General features: G+C 31.7%; 2 protein-coding genes and 1 long non-coding RNA gene across 3 annotated transcripts; all 3 read left to right on the top strand.

Annotated features, from left to right (window-relative positions):
* Positions 1-344: 344 nt before the first annotated feature.
* On the top strand, positions 345-4714 carry LOC139481418 (uncharacterized). The gene is made up of 4 exons (XM_071264739.1): positions 345-468; positions 1467-1498; positions 3353-3529; positions 4338-4714. Exons 2-4 carry the CDS (start codon positions 1481-1483, stop codon positions 4503-4505), a joined length of 363 nt encoding a protein of 120 aa, XP_071120840.1. The 5' UTR covers positions 345-468; positions 1467-1480; the 3' UTR covers positions 4506-4714.
* Positions 4715-10822: 6108 nt separating this feature from the next.
* On the top strand, positions 10823-15115 carry LOC139482669 (uncharacterized). Its single transcript, XM_071266678.1, has 4 exons — positions 10823-10902; positions 11441-11471; positions 12524-12700; positions 14464-15115. The coding sequence occupies exons 2-4, from the start codon at positions 11454-11456 to the stop codon at positions 14620-14622; spliced, it is 354 nt and encodes a 117-aa protein (XP_071122779.1). The 5' UTR covers positions 10823-10902; positions 11441-11453; the 3' UTR covers positions 14623-15115.
* Positions 15116-16495: 1380 nt separating this feature from the next.
* On the top strand, positions 16496-21765 carry LOC139482668 (uncharacterized). Its single transcript, XR_011654907.1, has 4 exons — positions 16496-16578; positions 18857-18886; positions 20952-21128; positions 21534-21765. It is a non-coding gene; the product is annotated as an uncharacterized lncRNA (long non-coding RNA).
* Positions 21766-21807: the final 42 nt, after the last annotated feature.

The following is a 21807-nucleotide window of genomic DNA, read 5'->3' as shown; positions in this document are numbered from 1 at the left end:
TGTTTGTTTTAATCTAACATCAAAATAACTACAAACACGTCACTGGCGGATCTAGAATTTTTCATAAGTGGGGGGGGGGGGGGGGGGCACTGGCTGCATAAGAGGGGGTCATGCTTCAGTGATTCCCTTTATAAGCAACCAAATTTTTCCCAAAAAAAAAAGGATATATAAGTTTACGATATGGACTGAGCTACAGACGCAAATGTTACCATTACCGCCTACTGAAAATAAATTACGCATACTGACCTATCTTACCTGATAAACACAATCCAAGTAGTACACTATAGATACTCAAGTTTGTACCTGGTTAGATTATTGACTAACTGCGAAATAGATAAAAATAATAAAAAAAACAACAACAGGATTTGGGGTTTCCTTAAAAGCTATAAAAGCTAGATCTGAAACAGAATTTCTTTAAAAAGATTCGGACGAGGTTTTTCAGTGCCTTCGATAAATCTAAGAAACAAGGTATAGTTAATTTATTGGCTTTATCTTTACATTTATCATTATGTGAGTACTCCTATACTCAGACAGTTATTCGTCTTTTTAAGCAAAATAAGTTCTAAATTTTACATTCTTTTTTTTGATAATATTTTTAAAGCATCTATTGTACATAAACTCGTACTAGATTGGTGTTTGCTCCACGCTTCACCAATGCAGAGTACTATACCACAACATTATAAGACACAACGTAAAATATTTGATTTTACGGACGCCATCACGAGTTGGTTGAGTTACCGTTTCTCAGATGATATCGGATATGTTCCCTACGTCGTAACTACAATCCCCGTCCTTTTCATGAATGTGACTATTTACCGGTTCTTTTATAACATGAGCAACACGACGGGTGCTACATGTAGAGCAGGATCTGCTCACCCTTCCGGAGCACCTAAGATCACCCCCAAATTTTGATAGGTTTCGCGTTGCTTATTCTTTAGTTTTCTATGTTGTGTCATGTGAACTATTGTTTGTCTGTCTTTTTCAATTTAACCATGACGTTGTCAGTTTATTTTCGATTTATGAGTTTGAATGTCCCTCTGGTATCTTTCGTCCCTCTTTTGACACACACACAGTCATCGTTTCAATACGCACATTATTAGATAAGAACCACACACACACACACACACATACAGGGGTGTATTCAAAAAGGGGATAGAGGCAAACCCTTTTTATGATGGGAAATTATAATTTTCAGCATAGATTTGTCCAAAAAATATCTTCTGTTTTCGGGAAATGACCCCACTACTTTCTAAAAAAATCCTGGACCCACCTGTGACATGCATGTACACACACAGTCATTTACTGTTATATTTGTAGACTTTTTTATTGAATATGTTTGATGAATTCAAAATCAAAATCAAAACTATGCAAAGTTTAATCACCGCTATCGTGATTAAACTACACATGGTTTAAAATTGAAGTTTTATTCATCGTTAACTTTTTAATGTTTTACAATTTCATTACAGATTTGTATAAAAAGATGAATTATTTCACCTTGGTAACGTATATCTTTTCACTTTCATGAATGTAACAATATTAATATCTACAGTATTTGGAAATCATGATTAAATACATGTTTTCAATATATATTTATAATGTATTCATGATAAATATCGAAAGTATGGTGTTCTTACAAAAATTCTATACAACGCGCTTTGATTATGAGTATTTAGCAGTTGTTATTATTATAAAGTGTTTAGTCAGTCAGAGAATTAGGACTTTATAGTAGTTCTTATCCTCATTATTGATTTCTTTCACTGACATAGAAGACATTGATAAAGCTGACCGGGCGATCCTAGTCTCTGCAAGTTGTAAACTCGGATGACTTTAGCAACATTTATTGTCAAGATGCAGAACATCATTTATATCGCACTAGTTGTGTCTTAGTATTATTTTTATTATTGTTGTCCCAAAACCTAACGTCAACATTCATAAAACGGACTATTTGAAAAGAACTGCCATTTTATCAATGTTATCTGTGCTTTTCTTCTAAAATTGTACAGTTTCTTTCCATAAGAAAACGGGGCACGTCGGTAACTTCAAAAATATTTCCTAGTGTAAGGAAAGTTTCCAGTTATAAAAAATTTCTGGCTTTATAAACAAACAAGTAGCAGAGGCAATGGTTTGACTAAATCGATGACTGAAAACATTGACGGACAAATAAGGACAATGGGTTGAATCCTTAGAGTAAGAATGACTTTAATGTGCTCCTAAACAACGCGATGATAAAAATATAGACTTAGGTAAGACGATTAATTGTAAAAGTCACATTCATGCTGATGCAATTTGTCGATACCTATATTTTGGCATTGAACCTGTCATGTGATTTTCCGACTGTCAATGTCGTTTTTACACCAAATTTATTGGAAGTTTTATGTGTACTAATTGGTATTTTTTCTTAAGTGGTTTAGAACTTGCTATAAGTAGCTGAGAGTGAGCTCATCTCTGCACTAAGTGTTAATGTTTTTTTAAGGGATGTATACATATCCTGCCAAGTCTGGTCAACGTTTTTTGTACATGTTTTTCGGATTTATTTCGGGATGATGAGTTACGCTCTTTGCCACCTACGTTTGTAGTTAGCTTTTATGTTGTAGTTATAACACTGTCTCAGGTTAGTGCAGGGATAGGGCCAGCTGTCTCGGGTTAGGACAGGGATGGCTACAGGTTTTATCCACAGACTATATGTGAATGTCCCTAGTCAGGAGTCGGTTGTTCAGTGATTATCGTTGGTTCATGTCTGTCATTTTTGATTTTCATAAAACAATTTGTTATAAATTATGTCTTTATGTTTTCCCATTTGAAAGGTTTCATATTTTTCATGTGGTGACATTTTATAGCTGACTATACAGTTTCGGGTTTCTCATATTTGAAATCCATATTGTTGCCTGTGATTGCTTTCAACTACTTCATTTCAATTTATGAAGATAGATGTCATTTTGGCAATCATAACACATTTCCTCTATATTATTACTACATCTCACTCTTTTTGCTATGACTAGGACATATGAAGACTTTTTGGACGTTTAAAACTATAGAGTTCGAGCTATAAATATTAGCGATTCTTGCTGTAATTGTTTTTTTTTAGGAATGGGTTGATGTGCTTCATGCAGTAGAACCTTGTTTTATTCTGATACTACATATATAACATCCTTCTATTTGAAAAACGTTGAAAAGTATATATATATTAAAATAAGCAAGTATTATTATATATACATTATTAGACTCCAGTCGAATCAAACTGTGTGAATTTGTTTGATTTCCTTTAGAGATTCTATCATATTGAAAACTTCATTTTATATTGTATTATATGACTAGATTAAGTCATGATCTGATAATGGACAACTTTTTGTAGGAAATAGCATTCATTATTGTTCTTTCGATGTCTTTATGGCATGTAACTGATGGTGGAGCTGCTGCTGATGTTACAAGATTAGACATTATAAGTCATTCATGCAATGGAAGAAATCCTGTCTTTTATTATGTCCAGATTGGATATGCAACGCCTACCATAGTCACATGGGATGGCTCTGTAAGTACATAACAGAAGTCAAACAAAAAGAAAATGAAATTTTGAAAAGAGTTGGTGAATGTGTCTAAGAGACAACAACCCAACCAAAAGCAGAAAAATAGCCGAAGTCCATCAATGGGTCTTCAAAACAGCAAGAAAATACCAAATTCGTACGGGGGCTACTGTACAGCTGACCCGAAATGATATTGGTAAACGTGACCAAGGCAGCACACTTCTACCCAAACATATAGTATCTGCTAGTCAGTAAATGTTGAATCGTCTCATAAGCCTAAATATTAAAGAGAATATCAAATATCTCCACCAACATCAAAATATTTTTCATGTTATATATTTTATTTCATGCTATACACTAAGGTTTTTCTTATTCGTTTAGATCGTGTGATGACCCATAAATCCTTATCATCGTCTTTTGAACTGTCGTGAAAAGTTGTCTCTTTGGCAATCATATTTTTTTTCGTTCACTTTTTGTAATTAAATGAGGCCGTAAGTTTTCTCGTTAGAATTGTTTTACATTGACATTTTTTTTTATAGCTACCTATGCGGCATGGGCTTTGAAGGCCGTACGGTGACCTATAGTTGTTAATTTCTGTGTCATTTTGGTATCTTGTGGAGAGTTGTCTCATTGGCAATCATACCACATCTTCTTTTTTTTACAACACAGTTCATTATTTGTATACTCTTTAAGCAGTACTCATACTTTGGGAAAAAGGGAATAAAAGTATGCTAAATAAAGAAAACCAAGATCAATCTAAGTCTGAAAAGTACCATCCTCATTAATCACATTCTATATTTTACATTTTTTTCTCAGGATGCCAGAAGGGATTGTACTGAAGTTGAAAGATACCTCGATTGGAGTAGGATCATAACGGGATGGAGATATAGATGTGAACAAAAGACTATCTGTACTGCTACTCTGAAACTTCTCAATGGAAATTTAAGGGATCAACAGTTTCAAGACTGCTGCAATATACACTAAATTCAAATATCTCTCATGACAATGACAATTTCGGATGAAGAACATAAACTGTGTGTAAAACAATACATTATTAGACATATACACGAAAGTTGAACATTACTTTCACGTACAAACAGATGTTTCCTGGAGCTACTTATTTGACTTTTTTAAGGATGAAAAACTGTTGCAGATAGCACATACATAATAAATGAAATTCTTCTTATCTCGAATATCGTTTTTACGTTTATGTTATTAAACAGTTCTCCACACCATTGTCTCTTTGACACATTACCCATTTCCATTCTCAATTTTATCTTATACATAGTTCAAAATTAATAAATAAAGCTAGTAAACAAAACAAACCAGCTATCATTGGCAATTGTAAGACCGATAGAAAAAAACCTTTAACGCTACAAAACATGTTTCAATCAGCCGTCAGTTAAAACAATAAATTAGTTTTCATGCTTAAAGTACTAAAGATGATCATAGAATCAATTATCCTTCAAAGTTCAAAAGATTCTGATTTCACAACAATTCTCAAACTTTTTATAGAATTTATAGAATAAGTTAGTTTAGTGCTGGTATGGCTATGTGTCATTTTGAAACATATAATAATAAGGCAAGATTGGACGGTGCACAACGTCAGATCATCTTCAAATGTATTTCACACACCATGAAACATTGTGCGATTATTTTGAATGTGTAACATGAAAACTGCTTGAATTATTGATCAAAGAAACTACGTTGTAGATTCTAATTTTATATCGGGTTTATGTGTTATGGTAAATAATATTAATCACCGCATTCATTCATTTATTAGATTTCATTTTGTTCAACGTAATCAGTACAATATTTTACGTATGAAGTCAGATTCAAAACAAACCGGACATAGCTTTATAATATAGTTAATTGCTACCTTAGTTTGCTAATAATAAATATTAAAATGTGCATTGTTATTAAATGCAATATCAGTATTTAGTTCAAATATAATCTTAAATCAATCCGAATTCTATCTTATTCATTCAAATGACGTCATTATTCATTTTTTGATGATCTGTTTTACACATTCAAATGACGTCATCATTATTTTGTCATTTTTTACAATTTCAAATATGACGTCACTTGGCGTTGGGGTTTGGGCTTGTTCGGATGTGTCTACATTTTGTGTTGCAAATGTATGGTTATGTAATGTATTTCAGTTGTTTCCTGTAATTAGTTTATATTTCAGTTCTATCATGTACAGCTTTTGTTTAGTAATTTTATAAATTTACTGTTTGCAAAAGTATAAATTGTTCTAAATAATAAGGATGTTCTGGTAACTAACAGAAAACCCTGGCCGTTTTTGGCACAAATTTTTTGATCTTTTGGTCCTCGATGCTGTTCGACTTTGTGCTTGTTTCGGCTTTCAAACTTTTGTATCTGGGCGTCACTGGTGGATCTTGTGTGGATAAAATGCACTTCTGACGTATTAAAATTTTCAACTTGTTGCCTTTTGTTGGCTGTTCGTGTGTTTCTTTGTCAATTGTATTCTCCAATTTATTTATATTGTAGTCCTGTGGTGTTGAGTTGTCCTTTTAATGTTATATTTCACATGGCTATAAAAGGGGAGGTTTGGCATGCCACAAAACCAGGTTCAACCCGCCATTTTTTTCTTTAAAAATGTCCTGTACAAAGTCAGGAATATGGCCATTGTTGTATTATAGTTCGTTTCTGTATGTGTTACATTTAACGTTGCTTCGTTTGTTTTCTCTTAATTTTGAGTGTAAATTCACATTGCGATAAGACGTGTCACGGTACTTGTCTATCTCCAATTCATGTATTTGGTTTTGATGTTATATTTGTTTTTTCGTGGGATTTTGTCTGATGCTTGGTCCGTTTCTGTGTGTGTTACATTGCAGTGTTGTGTCGTTGTTATCCTCTTATATCTAATGCGTTTCCCTCAGTTTTAGTTTGTTACCCCGATTTTGTTTTTTGTCCATGGATTTATAAGTTTGAACAGCGGTATACTACTGTTGCCTTTATTCGACACAATCAAGGGAGTAGATGAAATGAGCGGTTAGTATGTTAAGGTCCAAATTAGTAAAAACACAATTAGGATGAACGCATAAACTATTGCCTTTTAACCAAATACTTAGAAAGAAAAGATTTTCGGTAGTTGAAGCTGATACACGAATTAGACGTTGAATCAAATACTTCGAATTCAAGTGACAAATATTTCTAAAACTCTTTAGTGTATGCTGGTTTTACAAATTTACACGAGGAATTTTATGCGATTTTGCTAGAACTATTTTATAAAAATTACTCAGCTTTGAAGTTAATATTTTTGACACAACACAAGATAACATGTACACAAGAAGAGTTTTCGCATTTTTTATTTCATTAAGACAAGACCCTACAGAATGAAAATCTACTATTCATTTTGCAATTGCATTTATGTAATTTATCTTACCACAAGTCAATGAATGTTAGCGAAAGTACTGATACACTGATAGTCGCGAAACGCGGAATCCATATTATGACATTGTTGCAATGAAAAGTGTTTATGATTTATATAATATTTTCTTTCAATAACTTAATGCTTTAATCAAATTGTTTTTCAACATGAAAAAAAACGCGTTATAGTTGCGGCATTCACGTTTATTGCTATATATTTATAAACAAAAATAGTCGCATTCTTATTTTTGTCGCCGGAACAGTTATATAATATGTCAATTAGAAAAAAATCGATTTAAATAAATAGGAAAACAAAAATAATTATCAATTCTAAAATAGAGCACAGAAATATGGTATGTGTTAAAAAGACAACAACCCGACAAAAGAACAGCCGCAAGCCACAGATGGGTATTCAATACAGCGAGAAAATCCCGTACCCGCAGTGTCGTTTCTGCTTGTTATTGACGATACACAATTACAAAATAAGGAGAAATTACATGCCAAAACGAGTCAATAGTGCTGAAAGTGGCATTAAAAACCAACTAACTAATTGGTCAATCGTTTGATACAAGTAGTAATTTGATTACTAAGAAAAGATGCTTAGTCTGGCCAGTAAAGTGAAAAACGGAACTATACTCTTTCAGTCCTTCCTTTGTTCATTGTATATCAATGGTGTGTTTCAAGTAAATGAGAACATATAATTAAACATTAATGACAAAATGATCAATTATTTGCCCGTTTTTTCGTGTAGTTAGAAGAACAAGAAATGTAACGACATCTCCAGTTAATGTACTTCAAGTGTTTAAAAAGGTAAAATTAATATGAAATATATATTCATTATGAACTCTATTATGAAATGTGCAAAACTCGTTTAATTCACATGCTTTCTTTTTTAAGTACGAACCTATTCGGTTTTTTTTTCAAACGTTAATTCTCCAATAGACAACATCTTAACTACTTTTTTATTCACTGGAAGTTAATCGAAAAACACCAAACGCATTTACATGGATTATGTTTTCAATATGTCCCTTATATAGCAATAATATTTTCTTTGTAATGGCTGAAAACGTATGAATATCAAAGTCAATCTTATGATAATTATAATTTAGATTCGATGTTTGCATCTCGTTTTTTTTATCAATGTATGTGTATTGAAAAGGCTTTGTCTATATTTTATAATAAGGTATTTTGATGCTGAAGTAAACGTTAGGGGTGTACTTAGGTGAGGTTTAGGAATTTGTGTCAGATGTTCGTATTCATTCATTTGTTTCCTTTCAATATATTTTTCTTTTCATATTAAATTTCAATAACCCGTAAAAGGCCATTTACCAAAATTTTAGCAGGTTTTTTTTTATATCATTTGAATCCCATATATTACCAATGTAAATATAAGAAAAAAATCGGAGTCATCCGTTTACCGCCATTATTTTTCAATTGAAATATCTCGAAAAGGAGCACCAAACCCTTTCAATATTTTAAGCTTAGTTTGTACCTTAACTCTCTTACAAATGATATTATCAATTTGAAATTCTCGATTTTTTAAATTTTATGTAAGTACATTCTTAAGGTTTATGTACCCTTCTGTAGCCATTTTTGTACGAATTTGTCAAACCTCAATTGTATCAAAACTAAAGATATAATAAATAATAGAGATAGGCCATTTAGTACATGTTCCAAGGGGAAACTTGATGCAAAGCATTATATTTTACTGTTTCATTGCATTTGATAGAAAAAGAGGACTTTGTGCCAAATAAATCAAGATTTTTATAGAAAATCCACAGCCTTTAATACAGAGATTTTTGTTATAAAATTTGAAACAAAAATTACTCACTTGATTTTCTATGATGTGCTAGTGTTTATTTTTTACAAAAAGTTCTAAGTAACCTGTAAATTCCAAAACACCTCGTGCTGAGTCACTAAAGTCGAGCGCACCCTAAAAGGTGTACTTGATTTTTGCCATATTTATACTTGTCTTAACCAATAACTACATTTATAAACTTGTTTTAAGGAAATCAATGCTAGCACTGCATGCAATAATCCTATATCTATCAGTCATCAAATTGCCAAATATGAGAGTACAAGGATAAAGGTTGTGGATTTTCTATAAAAATCTTGATTTATTTGCCACAAAGTCCTCTTTTTCTATTAAATGCAATGGAACAGTAAAAAATAATGCTTTGCATCAAGTTTCCCCTTGGAATATGTACAAAATGGCCTATCTCTATTATTCATTATATCTGTAGTTTTGAAACAATTGAAGTTTGAAAAGTTCGTACAAAAATGGCTACAGAAGGGTACATAAACCTTAAATGAATCAAGTATAAACATCAGTAGTTGTCCATACTAAAATTTACGACATTCCCTATTGCCATTTTTCCTTTTTGTGACGGCGATAATTCTTTGGATCCATAATACGGTGTTTATATATCCAAACTGGCTCGTAATACCCGTGTAAGTAGTGATGTTATATTTGATAACGAACGTAATCAATGTATCACTGATAAATTATTAAGTCAGAAATTTCGTTCCCATAAATTATATAAAGTATTTTCTTAATACTTTCGTAAGTACAAATATTTGAATATACAAATTTGCTGTATCTATCGTACAAAAGCGCGAAAATCACTAGGTGAACCGTGTTCACTCATCGAACCTTTAAACACAGTACTAGTTATTAGTAAAAGGGGGCCGAAAGATACCAGAGATCGAAAATAAACTTACAACGCCATGGCCAAAAAAGAAAAAGACAAACAGACAAATAACAGAATACAATACACAACATAGAAAACTATAAAGTCTAGGAACCACAAAACCCACAAAAACGGGGGTTGATCTCGGGTGCACAGAGATGGTAAGCGGATTCTGCTATTCGTGTGGCAAATGTCATGTTACTCATGTTATTACAAACCCGGTAAATAATCTTAATGTTATCTTATTAATGTCGTATTGAAATCTATGAATATTGTTTATATTTGCATCGATCTTATTGTCAGCAACTAAATTTGTATTCTTTTCGAATGGTTTGGGGGATGTGTAAATTCAAATACAAGTTAACTTTCTTTTTAGAAATTGCTTTAACTATATATCATATGAAACATATTTGTTATCGTGATAACGATCCTACTGCCTGTTGATACTTATATTTTTGGCATTGCACAATACATGTCTTCTTTGCGTGTCCATACCGTTAAAACACCAAATACCTGGGGATGTTTTTAAGTGTCTGGTGAATAGTTTTTTTTATTGTTAATTGTAGTTAGATTTTAACTAACTTTTAGTAACTGCAAATATTATCAAGTCGTACTTTCCCGACATGTTGACAAAATTTTTAATGTATTTCTGTAATTATTACTTATTTTGTGCTTTTTCTCGTTTCACTATTTTTGACGTTCCTCTTTTGTAATTTTTTTTGTATGATGACGTTTTTTTTTTTACTTCTGTAACATTCGGTTTTTCTGTTTTAATTGATTTCCACTAATAAATGGGACATTTTATAGTGATATTTGGTATGAGCCTCCGTGTTGAAGGTCGTACTTTGACAAATAACCATAACATTTTATACATTGTGACTTAGATGAAGAGTTTTTGCATTGGCACTCAAACATCTTATTTATATAGGGTTGATAACATCGTTTTATTTTATCTTACTTGATATGTTTAGCTCAAAAATCTGTTAACGTCTTACATGAAAGTGAAAAAAAGAGGACAATGAAATCCCTCGATAAAACACGATCCGAGCCGAACAGTATACCTACCGTGACATTATGTCTTACCACAACATTAGTAGGATTAGTTTTTACCTGGTTCGACTATAATAATTGAATAATGTTACATGTGAAGTAGATTAAAACAAGAAAGAAACAAAAACAAAAACAGGATTTTGTGGTTTCCTTGCGTAGTATAAAAACTTGAAATACAGTAAATTTTCTATAAAATTATTTAACCGAGGCATATTCAATACATTTCGGTAAATCTCAGAAGCAAGGTACAGTATTGTCTTTATGTCTTTATGTTTACAGTTTTAATTAGAAATTTTGTTTTACAAGCAAACTTTGCTAATTTTATATTGTATTAACTTATTATATTTAAAGTAGCTACTGTATATATGTGGCTTGACTGGCGTTTACGTTACCCACATATAAACTGCATAATGACTTTAATTGAATTGACAAGTTTTCCAAAAAAGATAAAATAGCGCTATGTTTTTTGTTTAAACAGCGGAATTTTTTTTTTGCAAACACAAACAGTCGCCATTAGCATACAGTCAACATTAAAAAAAAAACGTCGGATTTCTGGTGGACAAGGAGGGTCTTTTTTCATAGGAAAATCATGAATATCCGCTCCTGACATACACGTACAAAAAAGTCAATATGATTACTGTTTTCTTTAAATTATTTTTGAACTCAATATGTTTTTTTTAAACAAAAACAAATCCATCTTTTCGCAATGATTTAATTTTGTAAGTTTTAAAATTAGAGTGGTATTTATCTTTAATTCTTAAATGTTTTAAAATTTTATTTCAGGTTCATTAAAAAGATGATTTTTATTAACTTGGTAAGTAATTTTTTTTCTTCTAGAAAGTGACAAAATTCACATCATCAAAATATCGTCATTATGATTTAATACCTATATGTCTTCAATATATATCGTCCATGTTTTATTGAAAAATATATTGAAACTTTAGTGTTTTCTTACCAAAGTCCAATGAACAACCTGTGTTTTTTTTTTAAATTGTGATCATTATTATCATTGATTCATAAAGCTACACGGGCGATAAAAGTCTCCGCATGGTGGCAAGTTGTAAAACCATGACTATCTTTATCAACATTGTCAAGATGAAGTCATTTAAAGCGCCTCTTGTCCAAGGGTACATTGCGACTTTTTGAAGACCACTTGTCAGTTGCCTTTAACTTTTAACCTGGTAAAGTATCAAAGTTATTTTCTCAAGTAGTCAGATCCCTTGTATTTGTTCTAGTCGCGAGGTATTCTCGGAAAAAAATATGGAACTTAGGTAAATTCCCGATTAAAAAATATAAATAAATTGTGTACTTAATATTTCTATAAGTTTTCTAACTTTCAGCACATTTTCGATCTATGAGTTTGAATGCTACTCTGGTATCTTTCTCTCCTCTTTCAGCGAAAATATAGCTTTGTCGGGAAAATTCCTTTAAGCTATAATTAACGAGTTTTATTGACGTCCTTAACAGGACCATTCCCAATTCCCATTTAATTGCCCGATGAACACAGTTCAGGCGGTGTTGCCATGATTTATTAGATGCAGAGGTACGAACCACGATGAGGGAAGAACAAAAAATTAACTCAAATTTGCGTAACTAAACATGGTTGGACTAAATTTGAGACGAAGTCTACATAAAATATAGTATTAGTACTGTATAACCACATGTTGTTACGTTGTCACATATTAAAAAGACGTGTGAAGCATTTCCTACTGTTATATAAAACAAATCTCGTCTTGCACCTGTGAATTGATGCTATTTGACTTTAAAAATGATATATATTTATAACTTAACAAGTTCAACCATTGATAGTTTTTGTTAATATTGCACGATTCAAACTGTATCTGATATTGGTCAACTTTTTTGTAGGAATTAGTAGCGATTCTTATTCTGTCGGTGTCTTTATGGCATGCTGCTGAAGGAGGACCAGCTCCTCGTGTTACAAGATTAGAAATTACAAGTCATTCATGCAATGGAAGGAAGCCTGTCTTTTATTATATCCAGATGGGATATGCAACGTCTATTATAGTATCTTGGGATGGTTCTGTAAGTACATGAAGTAAAAATAGATATAAATATTAATAATAAATATAAGTAAACAAAAGAAGAGATTGATAAACGTCAAAGAGACAACAATGATATAGAGATTAATACATGGCCTTTTCCATATCAGCCTGGGTATCATCCCGAGATCCCCATATCAGCCCGAGACGGAGTCGAGGTGCTGATATTGGTCGAGGGATGATACCCAGGCTGATATGGAAAAGCCATGTATTAATCGCTTTATCATATACTTCCGACAATAGTTTTATGTAAGGCAAATAAACTAATGCAATAACTAAAACAGTCAAACACTTTATTAAGAAAATTAAAATTATGAATCAAATATACTATAGTTGTCCAACAGCATCATTAACTCCTTATATATTTATGGTAACATATCCTATAGAGGCATTTTGAAACATTGAAAATTTGGAAGAGTTTTACGATCATTACTAATCCATGTTTGTTGTACTATAAAATGATTCATAATTGTCAATGGCATTTGTTAGCAAGTATTAAACTATCCCCACAAAAGTTCCCGTAAATTTTGACGTCGTCATAAAAAAACATCTGACGTCACAATGGAAAAGTAAACAACCGATACCGGAAACATCGGAAGTAACTTGCACGAGAGGCACTGATATGGTTTTTTTTGCACGAGAGGCACTTGCTATGGGTTATCAGCCCGGGTGGGAAGATATGGCTTGTGCACTTCCGCCCATTACACATATGCAAAAGCTATTATATTAATGCTAAGTATATGATAAAAAACTATAAATAATGAGCAACATACGATTGAGGTAATAAAGACAAAAGAACATATAAACAAATGCTCACACTGTAGTTTACGTATGTTTATTCTTTCATTATGTGTTAATTTACGTTCTTTGATTGAGTAAAGCCTTCCAACTGATATGTTATCGTGTGTTTTTTCTATGTTGTGATGTTATACTATTGATTCAGAAAAAGGGAGAAGGTTTGGTACAATTAAAACGTTTAATCCCGCTGCAAGTCAGGACTCTGAGGTACAGTAGTTGTCGTTTGTTTATGTAATTTATACGAGTTTCTCGTTTCTCGTTTTATATAAATTAGACCGTTGGTGGTCCTGTTTGAGTGTTTTTACACTAGTAATTTTGGGGCCCTTTATAGCTTGTCATTCGGTGTGAGCCAAGGCTCCGTGTTGAAGGCCGTACCTTGACCTATAATGGTTTCCTTTTATAAATTGTTATTTGGATGGAGAGTTGTCTCATTGACACTCATAATTACACATCTTCCTATATCTATAAAAGAATATAAGTAATCTGTTATTGTGAAACCATACATTAGTTCGCTCTAAAACTAGCGACTGTACTATGATTGTACACATTACTTACTGATAAGGAACAATATTTTTATGATATAAATAACTGACATGATCTAATATCAGTTACTGCCAGCATAGCACGGATATTAGTCCTGTTTTAAAAAATCTGTCCTTTTAATCATCTTTTAATTAATTCTTGACCGTATTGATAATGTTATCTGATCTTTTTGTTTCCAAGTTTTTAAAGGTAGCAAATTGTTTTTAAAACATACACATACTATTTGATTAAGTTCATTTTGCATAAATAAAAGCCTTTGCAGAAGCTGATGCTCAGCGCTTCTTTGAGTAATAGCTTCTGGTATTTTTTATGCTTGAACCCAATAAAAGATCAAAACAACTGACAGTTTTACATCAATTCTAGTCAAAATTATTATCATCCTTTGATAATATATTTATTTTTTAGGACGCTAGAAGGGATTGTACTGAAGTTGAAAGGTACACCTCGGGAAGAACCATTACTGGATGGAGATATAAATGCGAAAAAAAGAATGTCTGTACTGCTACCCTTAAACTTTCCAATGGACGTTTTAGGGATCAGCAGTTTCAAAGCTGTTGCAATTAACACTTAATTCAAATACAATTTTCAAATACCTTTACTGAAAATAAGAATTTAGAATGAAAAATATCAATACTGTTTATAATAATCGATATAGACTAAACTTCTATATCACTTTCAAGTAACTTACAAATATTCCTACAAGCTTGTGAGTTGAAATGTTTACAGTCGATATCATTGAGTTTTTTTAGGCAAATGTAATATATTTGGTTAGCTTGCTTGTAAGCTAAACCGTGAAGTCATTATAAGGTAGGTATAATACCCTCCTTTCGAAGAAGCCTAGTTCAACAGACAGGTAGATTGATTGTTTGTCGGATTAGTCTACTCTTAAAGGAGGATAGTTTGCCTTACCTTTTAATTACTTCACGATTAAGCTAGCAAGCAAGCTAACCAAAGATATTACATTTGCATACACACTCAATGCAATTGCAGTTGAAATGTTTATCATAACTGCAATACTCTTCGTTTTAATATTTGTTTTATTAAAGTTAAAGCATAATCATATGTTGTCTTGTTTTTGTTTCAGTATGCCTTTGATTTGGTTTATTACATAGTTTTATATAGCTGGATTCTTGATTTTGCTTATTACATAGCATATAATAGCTGGATATTATAAAATATGTATATTAAAATATATTACGTTCTCCCCTTTGTATATGGTGAATATGTCTCTATAAAGATAAGAAGATGTGATATTTTCACCATTGATAATGAGACAATTCTCCACAAAAGACAACATGACATATACGTTAGCATTTTTAAGTCACTGAATAACCTTCTACAATGACCAAACTCATAAAAAATTGTGTTCATATAGTCATCGTTTTCTCAAATACTACTTTTATCAATAGAATTTGGTTTGAGCGGTTTTATTTTGATGCCAGAATGGAACATATAAATTTGTCCTTATCAAAGACACCATTGGAGATTGTATAACCTTTCAAAGAATAAACTATAAATTCTACAGATCCTGTTAAACTCAGCTGTCAGATTGTCTGTTTGACTGCTTGTTATAAATCACAAATGTATGTAAATTATCATTCTACCTGCATACGAACGCTTATTTGTGGGTCGGGTCAGTCAACAAACTGGTTCTCCCTAGTCTATGTCTCTATCTTGTTCACTTTTCTATTGAATGAATAAACATCCTGACCACAGCATAACACCACATGATGAATAAATGCGCACCAATCTCAAACTAAAGTGGCAGGAATAAGAATTTGAATGGGTTGTTTTTTTAAAGTTTATTCCGACGACTTTCAAAGAAATTGAGGCAACCGTTGAATTGTTATCTCTTTATTCCGCGTTTATAATTTTTTGCACAAAAGCTAACTGTGATTCTTTTTTGTGTCAAATTGGTAGCTAATGCAATAAAACTCTCGTCAGATATGTCGTCATTGTATTATGTATTTCTATAACATGTTTAATATCTGTATTACAAGTGGAAGGTTTAAAACTACCAGAGTTTGTGTGTCTAAACTTTGAGTATTTCAATATAGCGCGGATAGATTTACAATTTTTAAAAGAAATAGATTTGGCGATGAACTATAACATTTTATTCCTTGCCAATTTTAGAAGATAGACGGTAATTCCGTACCTTTACAAATCAGAACACATTTATCTTCAACGGTGATGATTGATTTAGTGAGACCAGGTGACCAATGTACTTTTTGAAACAATAAAAAAACAACATTGAAATATGTCAAAAAGTGATGTTCATATTAAATATTTTATTTGTCTGATTTGCATATGCGTATAGTATCCAAAGAACTTCATGGATAATAAATATAAAAGTTTGTTTTGAAATGTAGTTTTAAACGACGTATTGATTTTCAACGTGTTATTGAACATCTGATCTAAGTACGAAATATGATCCCTATCTACTTCGAACATTTGTAAATCAAAATAATGAACCAGATGTATCAACAGCTTGTTGATTGTTTTAAGTGGACTCAAAAAGTGGTAAGTTTTTGTACAATAAAAGAATGTTTTATTTCAATGTTAATTTATTCATTTCGCCCATTGGCAAATATTTCATTAATAAATATGACGAAAACTAATTAAGAATTGTTTTGCTTTTGTAAATTGGTTCGGTTGGAAGAAAGTAAGGAAAATATTGGCTGCCACTAACAACAGACTACATACGGACCCGTTTAAGGAGTTGAATTTTTCTCTTCACAGGGCATCATTTTAAACGACTCCATTCTGATCACATGTAGACATATTAAAAACAAATATTTGTCATTATATATTCTATTACTGAAAAGATCTAATTGCATACAGACGTATTCTAACAGTTGAATATGGTTAAACCGCAATTAACTTTTTACAATGGAAATGTATGAGATCAACAGTTTCAAGACTGTTACAATGTACACTAAATTAAAAACAAAATCCTTCCGAAGAAAATGTTGGATGAAGGATAAAACTTTCGTCAAAATAATAATATACACAAAGCTTTAATATCACTTTCAACTACCTACAAATGTTTCCCCAAGCTTGTTATTTTAAGGAGGAAAACCTATTGTAATAACATTAACGGTACCAATTTTCTGCACCATATGCGCATTTCGACAAAAAATGTCTCTTCAGTGATGCTCGTGGCCAAAATATGTAAAATCCAAAGCTTATATAAAAGATGTAGAGCTATAATCCAAAAGTTCCAAAAAAGTAGAGTGAAATCCGTGAAAGGAATTAGAGCTTTGCATGAGGGAGATACATTCCTTAATTTATGATATTTTTTAACATTTTGTAACAGTAAATTTAATAACACAAAAAATTCGTATTTTCATGCCAGTACCGGAGTACTGGCTACTGGGCTGGTGATACCCTCGGGGACTAACAGTCCACCAGCAGAGGCATCGACCCAGTGGTAGTAATAACATTAACGGTACCAATTTTTCTGCACCAGATGCGCATTTGTAATTGTCATATACATAAAAAGAATAATACTTTTAATGTTTTGTTTTAGATGTTAGGAGTTTTATGATAAAAAAAGACCCAAAAATGGCTTAATATACTATATCTATATACGAAAATATTTGCCCTAAGGGCGCTCCAACCGAAACTTGAAATCATCGAACGCATTTATATGATGAAATATTAGGAGCTAAAGGAACAAAATGGCCAGACAAATAGCCAGATTCATCTCAGAACAACTGAAAGAACCTTTTGGGGTTTGAACCTGATTTTCTTAATTATTTCTTAATTTACCAAACGGGATCATTTTAATACCATGGTATAAATCATGTCACGTAGAAACACGAAGCATGTATTTACACCTAGTGAATGAATAATCTCATATTGCATACTTTTCTATGATCATTTAAACTCTCTTTTAAGTAGCTTTTAAGAAGTGAGAATTACATAGCAGTTCATTACATACATGTTATATATCACATTGTTATGTATTATAATTGGCTTTCCATTTTGTAGTTTTTTCAGATATAATACTGCATATATATATTTGTATATCCATTAAACTCTTTTATTTTGTGTACTAAATTTTCAACTTTTATTTATTTATACTAACGGACATTTTATGAGCAGGAGGGGTAGAATTTTTTAAATGAAAAGACATCACAAAATATCTACCCTCTCTAAACTTATCTCAATACGAAAGAATAAAAAATCATTTTATTTTCCATTACTCAATACTAGTGATCTTTATATTGTGAACATATGTCTTTTTATAGGTCTTTTGTAAACACAGTATTCACCCTTGCTAACCTCACTCTGAGTAATTGGGATAGTTTTCAATCTATAACTGGATGACCTAGGCATGGTTGACGAAGGCGAACTTGCTTTAAATGTGTTACTGATGTAGATAATAGTACTTATCAGTAATTTGGTTTTACAAGCAAACATTTTTTTGGTTAAATTCATTATAAATAGCTCATGTATATTCGTGGGTTGATTACAAAAAACGGCTGTATGTTTGTTTAACTACAGGTTAAAAATATACTTTAACTATCTAGTCAAGTTTTTAAAACAAATAGCTCCAGGGTTTCTGTTTAAACAAACAGACCTCTGGATGAGACAAATTCACATTTTTTCAAGAATCTGTACGTGACCATGCACACAACATAAAAAAAAAAAACCACAAATTCACAATGCATTACTGTTTTACAAAACATATTTAAATAAAGAAATATAGTTCGTGGTTATCTAACTTTTGTACGCTTTTAAATTCAAGTAATATTTATCTTTCAATCTTTAATGTTTACAAATTTCATTTCAGGAAATTTAAAATATGAATGCTTTCAACTTGGTAACGTATTTTATTTTATTTTAACGAGCGTGATAATATCATATAGTCATGATTTAATGCATACATGTCTTCAATATATGTCATTAATATATTATGGAAAAATGTTTAGATAATGATGTTCTTACCAAAGTCTATATATACAACGCCATCTGAATACGTTATTTTTCCGACGTAGTCGGTATAGTTTCGGTGTGTGCCCTTTGAACTTAAGGACGCTTAACTATTGCAACAGAATACGCATGCTCGAAAATCCTTTCTGTGATTGGACAAAATGTTGTCATGGTGGGTGATTTGGTTGTGTTTGAAAAAAAGTCTCGTTAATTATATCGTGATGGAAAGCAAGTAAAAAACTATAAATATTTGAACTAGATCTTACAAAGATTTATATTTTTATTAAAATAATTGTTTCTCCAATAGCTCTTTGCATCCGTGACAGCTGTTTTTTCGGGACAATTATATAATTTTTAATGTAAACTTTGTTGTACGAACGTACATTACGTTTAGAACGCACCTACGCATGTGAGATTTCCGCGGGGTTTTGGTGAATGTAAACAGAAAGATACGAGAATACTGAACACAAACAGAGAAAACGTTATTTAAATGGTATCTTTGTGTTTCTAAAGGTTATCGAAATGATAGTTTTAAACATATACTCAAATTTAAATACGTCGGATATCGTTTTTAAAGATAGTTCTTGTTTTTAAACTGTTGCTATTATTATGCAGTTCACGGCTCTACGCTCGCGGGAAACTTCAGTAGGTTTTTTTCCGTGGCTGTATGAAACTTTCCCTGGTTAAGAAAGTCACTAAATGATCAAGTATATTTTTGGTCTATAAATCCTTGGAATAATTGAACAATTGGACGATTTAAGATACACAAAATACTCTTACATGTATAGGAAATCATTACAAAATCGAGGAAGAAAAATAATGACGAACATGTTAGAACAGCAACGTTAATTTTACGTTAAAGGAACAACCCAAGGTAGAAAAATTCCTAAGAGATTCATTTTACACTTTAATGAACTATGACTAACGAAAATTGGACTTTAAATATTGCAGTGTTCGCGCTATAAATACTTACGATGATTGCAGTAACTTTTGTTAAAGGATCGGTTGATATGCTTTATACAGTAGAAGCAAGTTATTTGTCTAATCCTACCTACATAACCTCTTTATTCCCCAAACACATCCAAAATTATATGCGCTATAATATATTTTAATAATGTATTACCATATCCCTGTTTGAAAAGATTCGATTTCCTTTACTGAAAGATGTTTTTCATAACGAGTGAGAATTGGATATCGCTTTATTTTAACTCTGACTATTTATTTTATCTCAATATAACAATATTATTACAATAAAAAAACCAATATTTAAGATTGAAATAAAGGCAACAGTAGTATACCGCTGTTCGAAAATCATCAATCCATTAAGAGAAAACAAATCCAGGTTACAAACTAAAACAAAGCGACATCAAATTTTACGAGTTGTTCAACCCATTTTGTCTATGGTAAACCTTTTCGTCGAGGAAAATAAAAAAATCCGCGAATCGTTGATCTAATCTTTTAAACATACCAGTATGAAACTCATACCGTCGTTATCTTTGAAATTCAGCAAAGACCAAAGGAAGCGACAATAGAAATCTTGAGATGTCGTCCCAATGCTGCTTGATAACCCAAATGAATGCATTTTGAGTAAAACCTTTTCGTATCATACTCATGCAGTATGATACGAGAAATGCTGTCCCTTCATGCGAGAAATAGATAGCAAGTCACAACCAATAGAGATTGATAACTTAACCAGTTCAAACATTATATACTTTTTGTTAATCTTAGAATTGAGAAAGGAAATGGGGAATGTGTCAAAGAGACAATAACCCGACCATAGAACAGACAAAATCAGAAGGTCGCCAACAGGTCTACAATGAAGCAAGAAATTACCGCACCCGGAGGTGTCCTTCAGCTGGCCCCTACACAAATATCTATACAAGATCAGTGATATATACTTCTTGTAAATATTGCACGATTCACACTGCATCTGATATTGGTCAATATTTTTGTAGGAGTTAGTAGCAATTATTGTTCTTTCGATGTCTTTATGGCATGCAACTAATGGAGGACCAGCTCCTCGTGTTACAAGGTTACAAATCATACATCATTCATGCAATGGAAGAAATCCTGTCTTTTATTATATCCAGATGGGATATGCAACGCAAACAACAAAAGTTTGGGATAGTTCTGTAAGTACATTAAGTTCATATATATATAGAAGTAAACACAAGAAGTTGGTGCAACCAAACGACGACCCATAAAAATATAATGACATCTGTAAGTCAGAATATGTTTTTAGATAATAGACACGTATGTCAAAATATAAATCGTCAACGAATCTAAAAAGTTGCAAATAAATATGATAGAGGATATCAAATATCTGTATTGATAAAGTTGTCACGCGATTATTGATTAATTTCATTTACATTTAAAATTATAAATAGTAAGAGCCGATTGTCAATAGTTCCTTGTGAAAACATTTGGGGTATTTTTCATGCTGAAACTAAGATCAAACAACCGACAGCGTAATATAAATCTAAATATACAAATCATAATCATTCGAAATCACTTTCAATATCATACTTTTTTTTCAGAATGCCTCACGGGATTGTACTTGGGTTTATCGTTACCTTACTTCAGGAAGGATAATTACCGGATGGATATCAAAATGCGAAAACAAGAATATCTGTTCTACTACCTTGAAACTCCGCAACGGAAGATATTGGGATCGGCAATTTAAAAACTGTTGCAATTAAATGCACATTAAATAGCTTTCCGGCCAATTGAAATTTTGAATGAAGAATAAAACTTTCAAATATTTACAAATGTTTTCTCAAGCTTATAAGTTTAAATTTTTAAGATGAAAAA

This window comes from Mytilus edulis, chromosome 7 (genome assembly GCF_963676685.1).
Source record: "Mytilus edulis chromosome 7, xbMytEdul2.2, whole genome shotgun sequence".
Classification (NCBI taxonomy): domain Eukaryota; kingdom Metazoa; phylum Mollusca; class Bivalvia; order Mytilida; family Mytilidae; genus Mytilus; species Mytilus edulis.
Note: the sequence above shows the minus strand (reverse complement) of the source record. Positions and strands in the feature narration are given on the sequence as shown.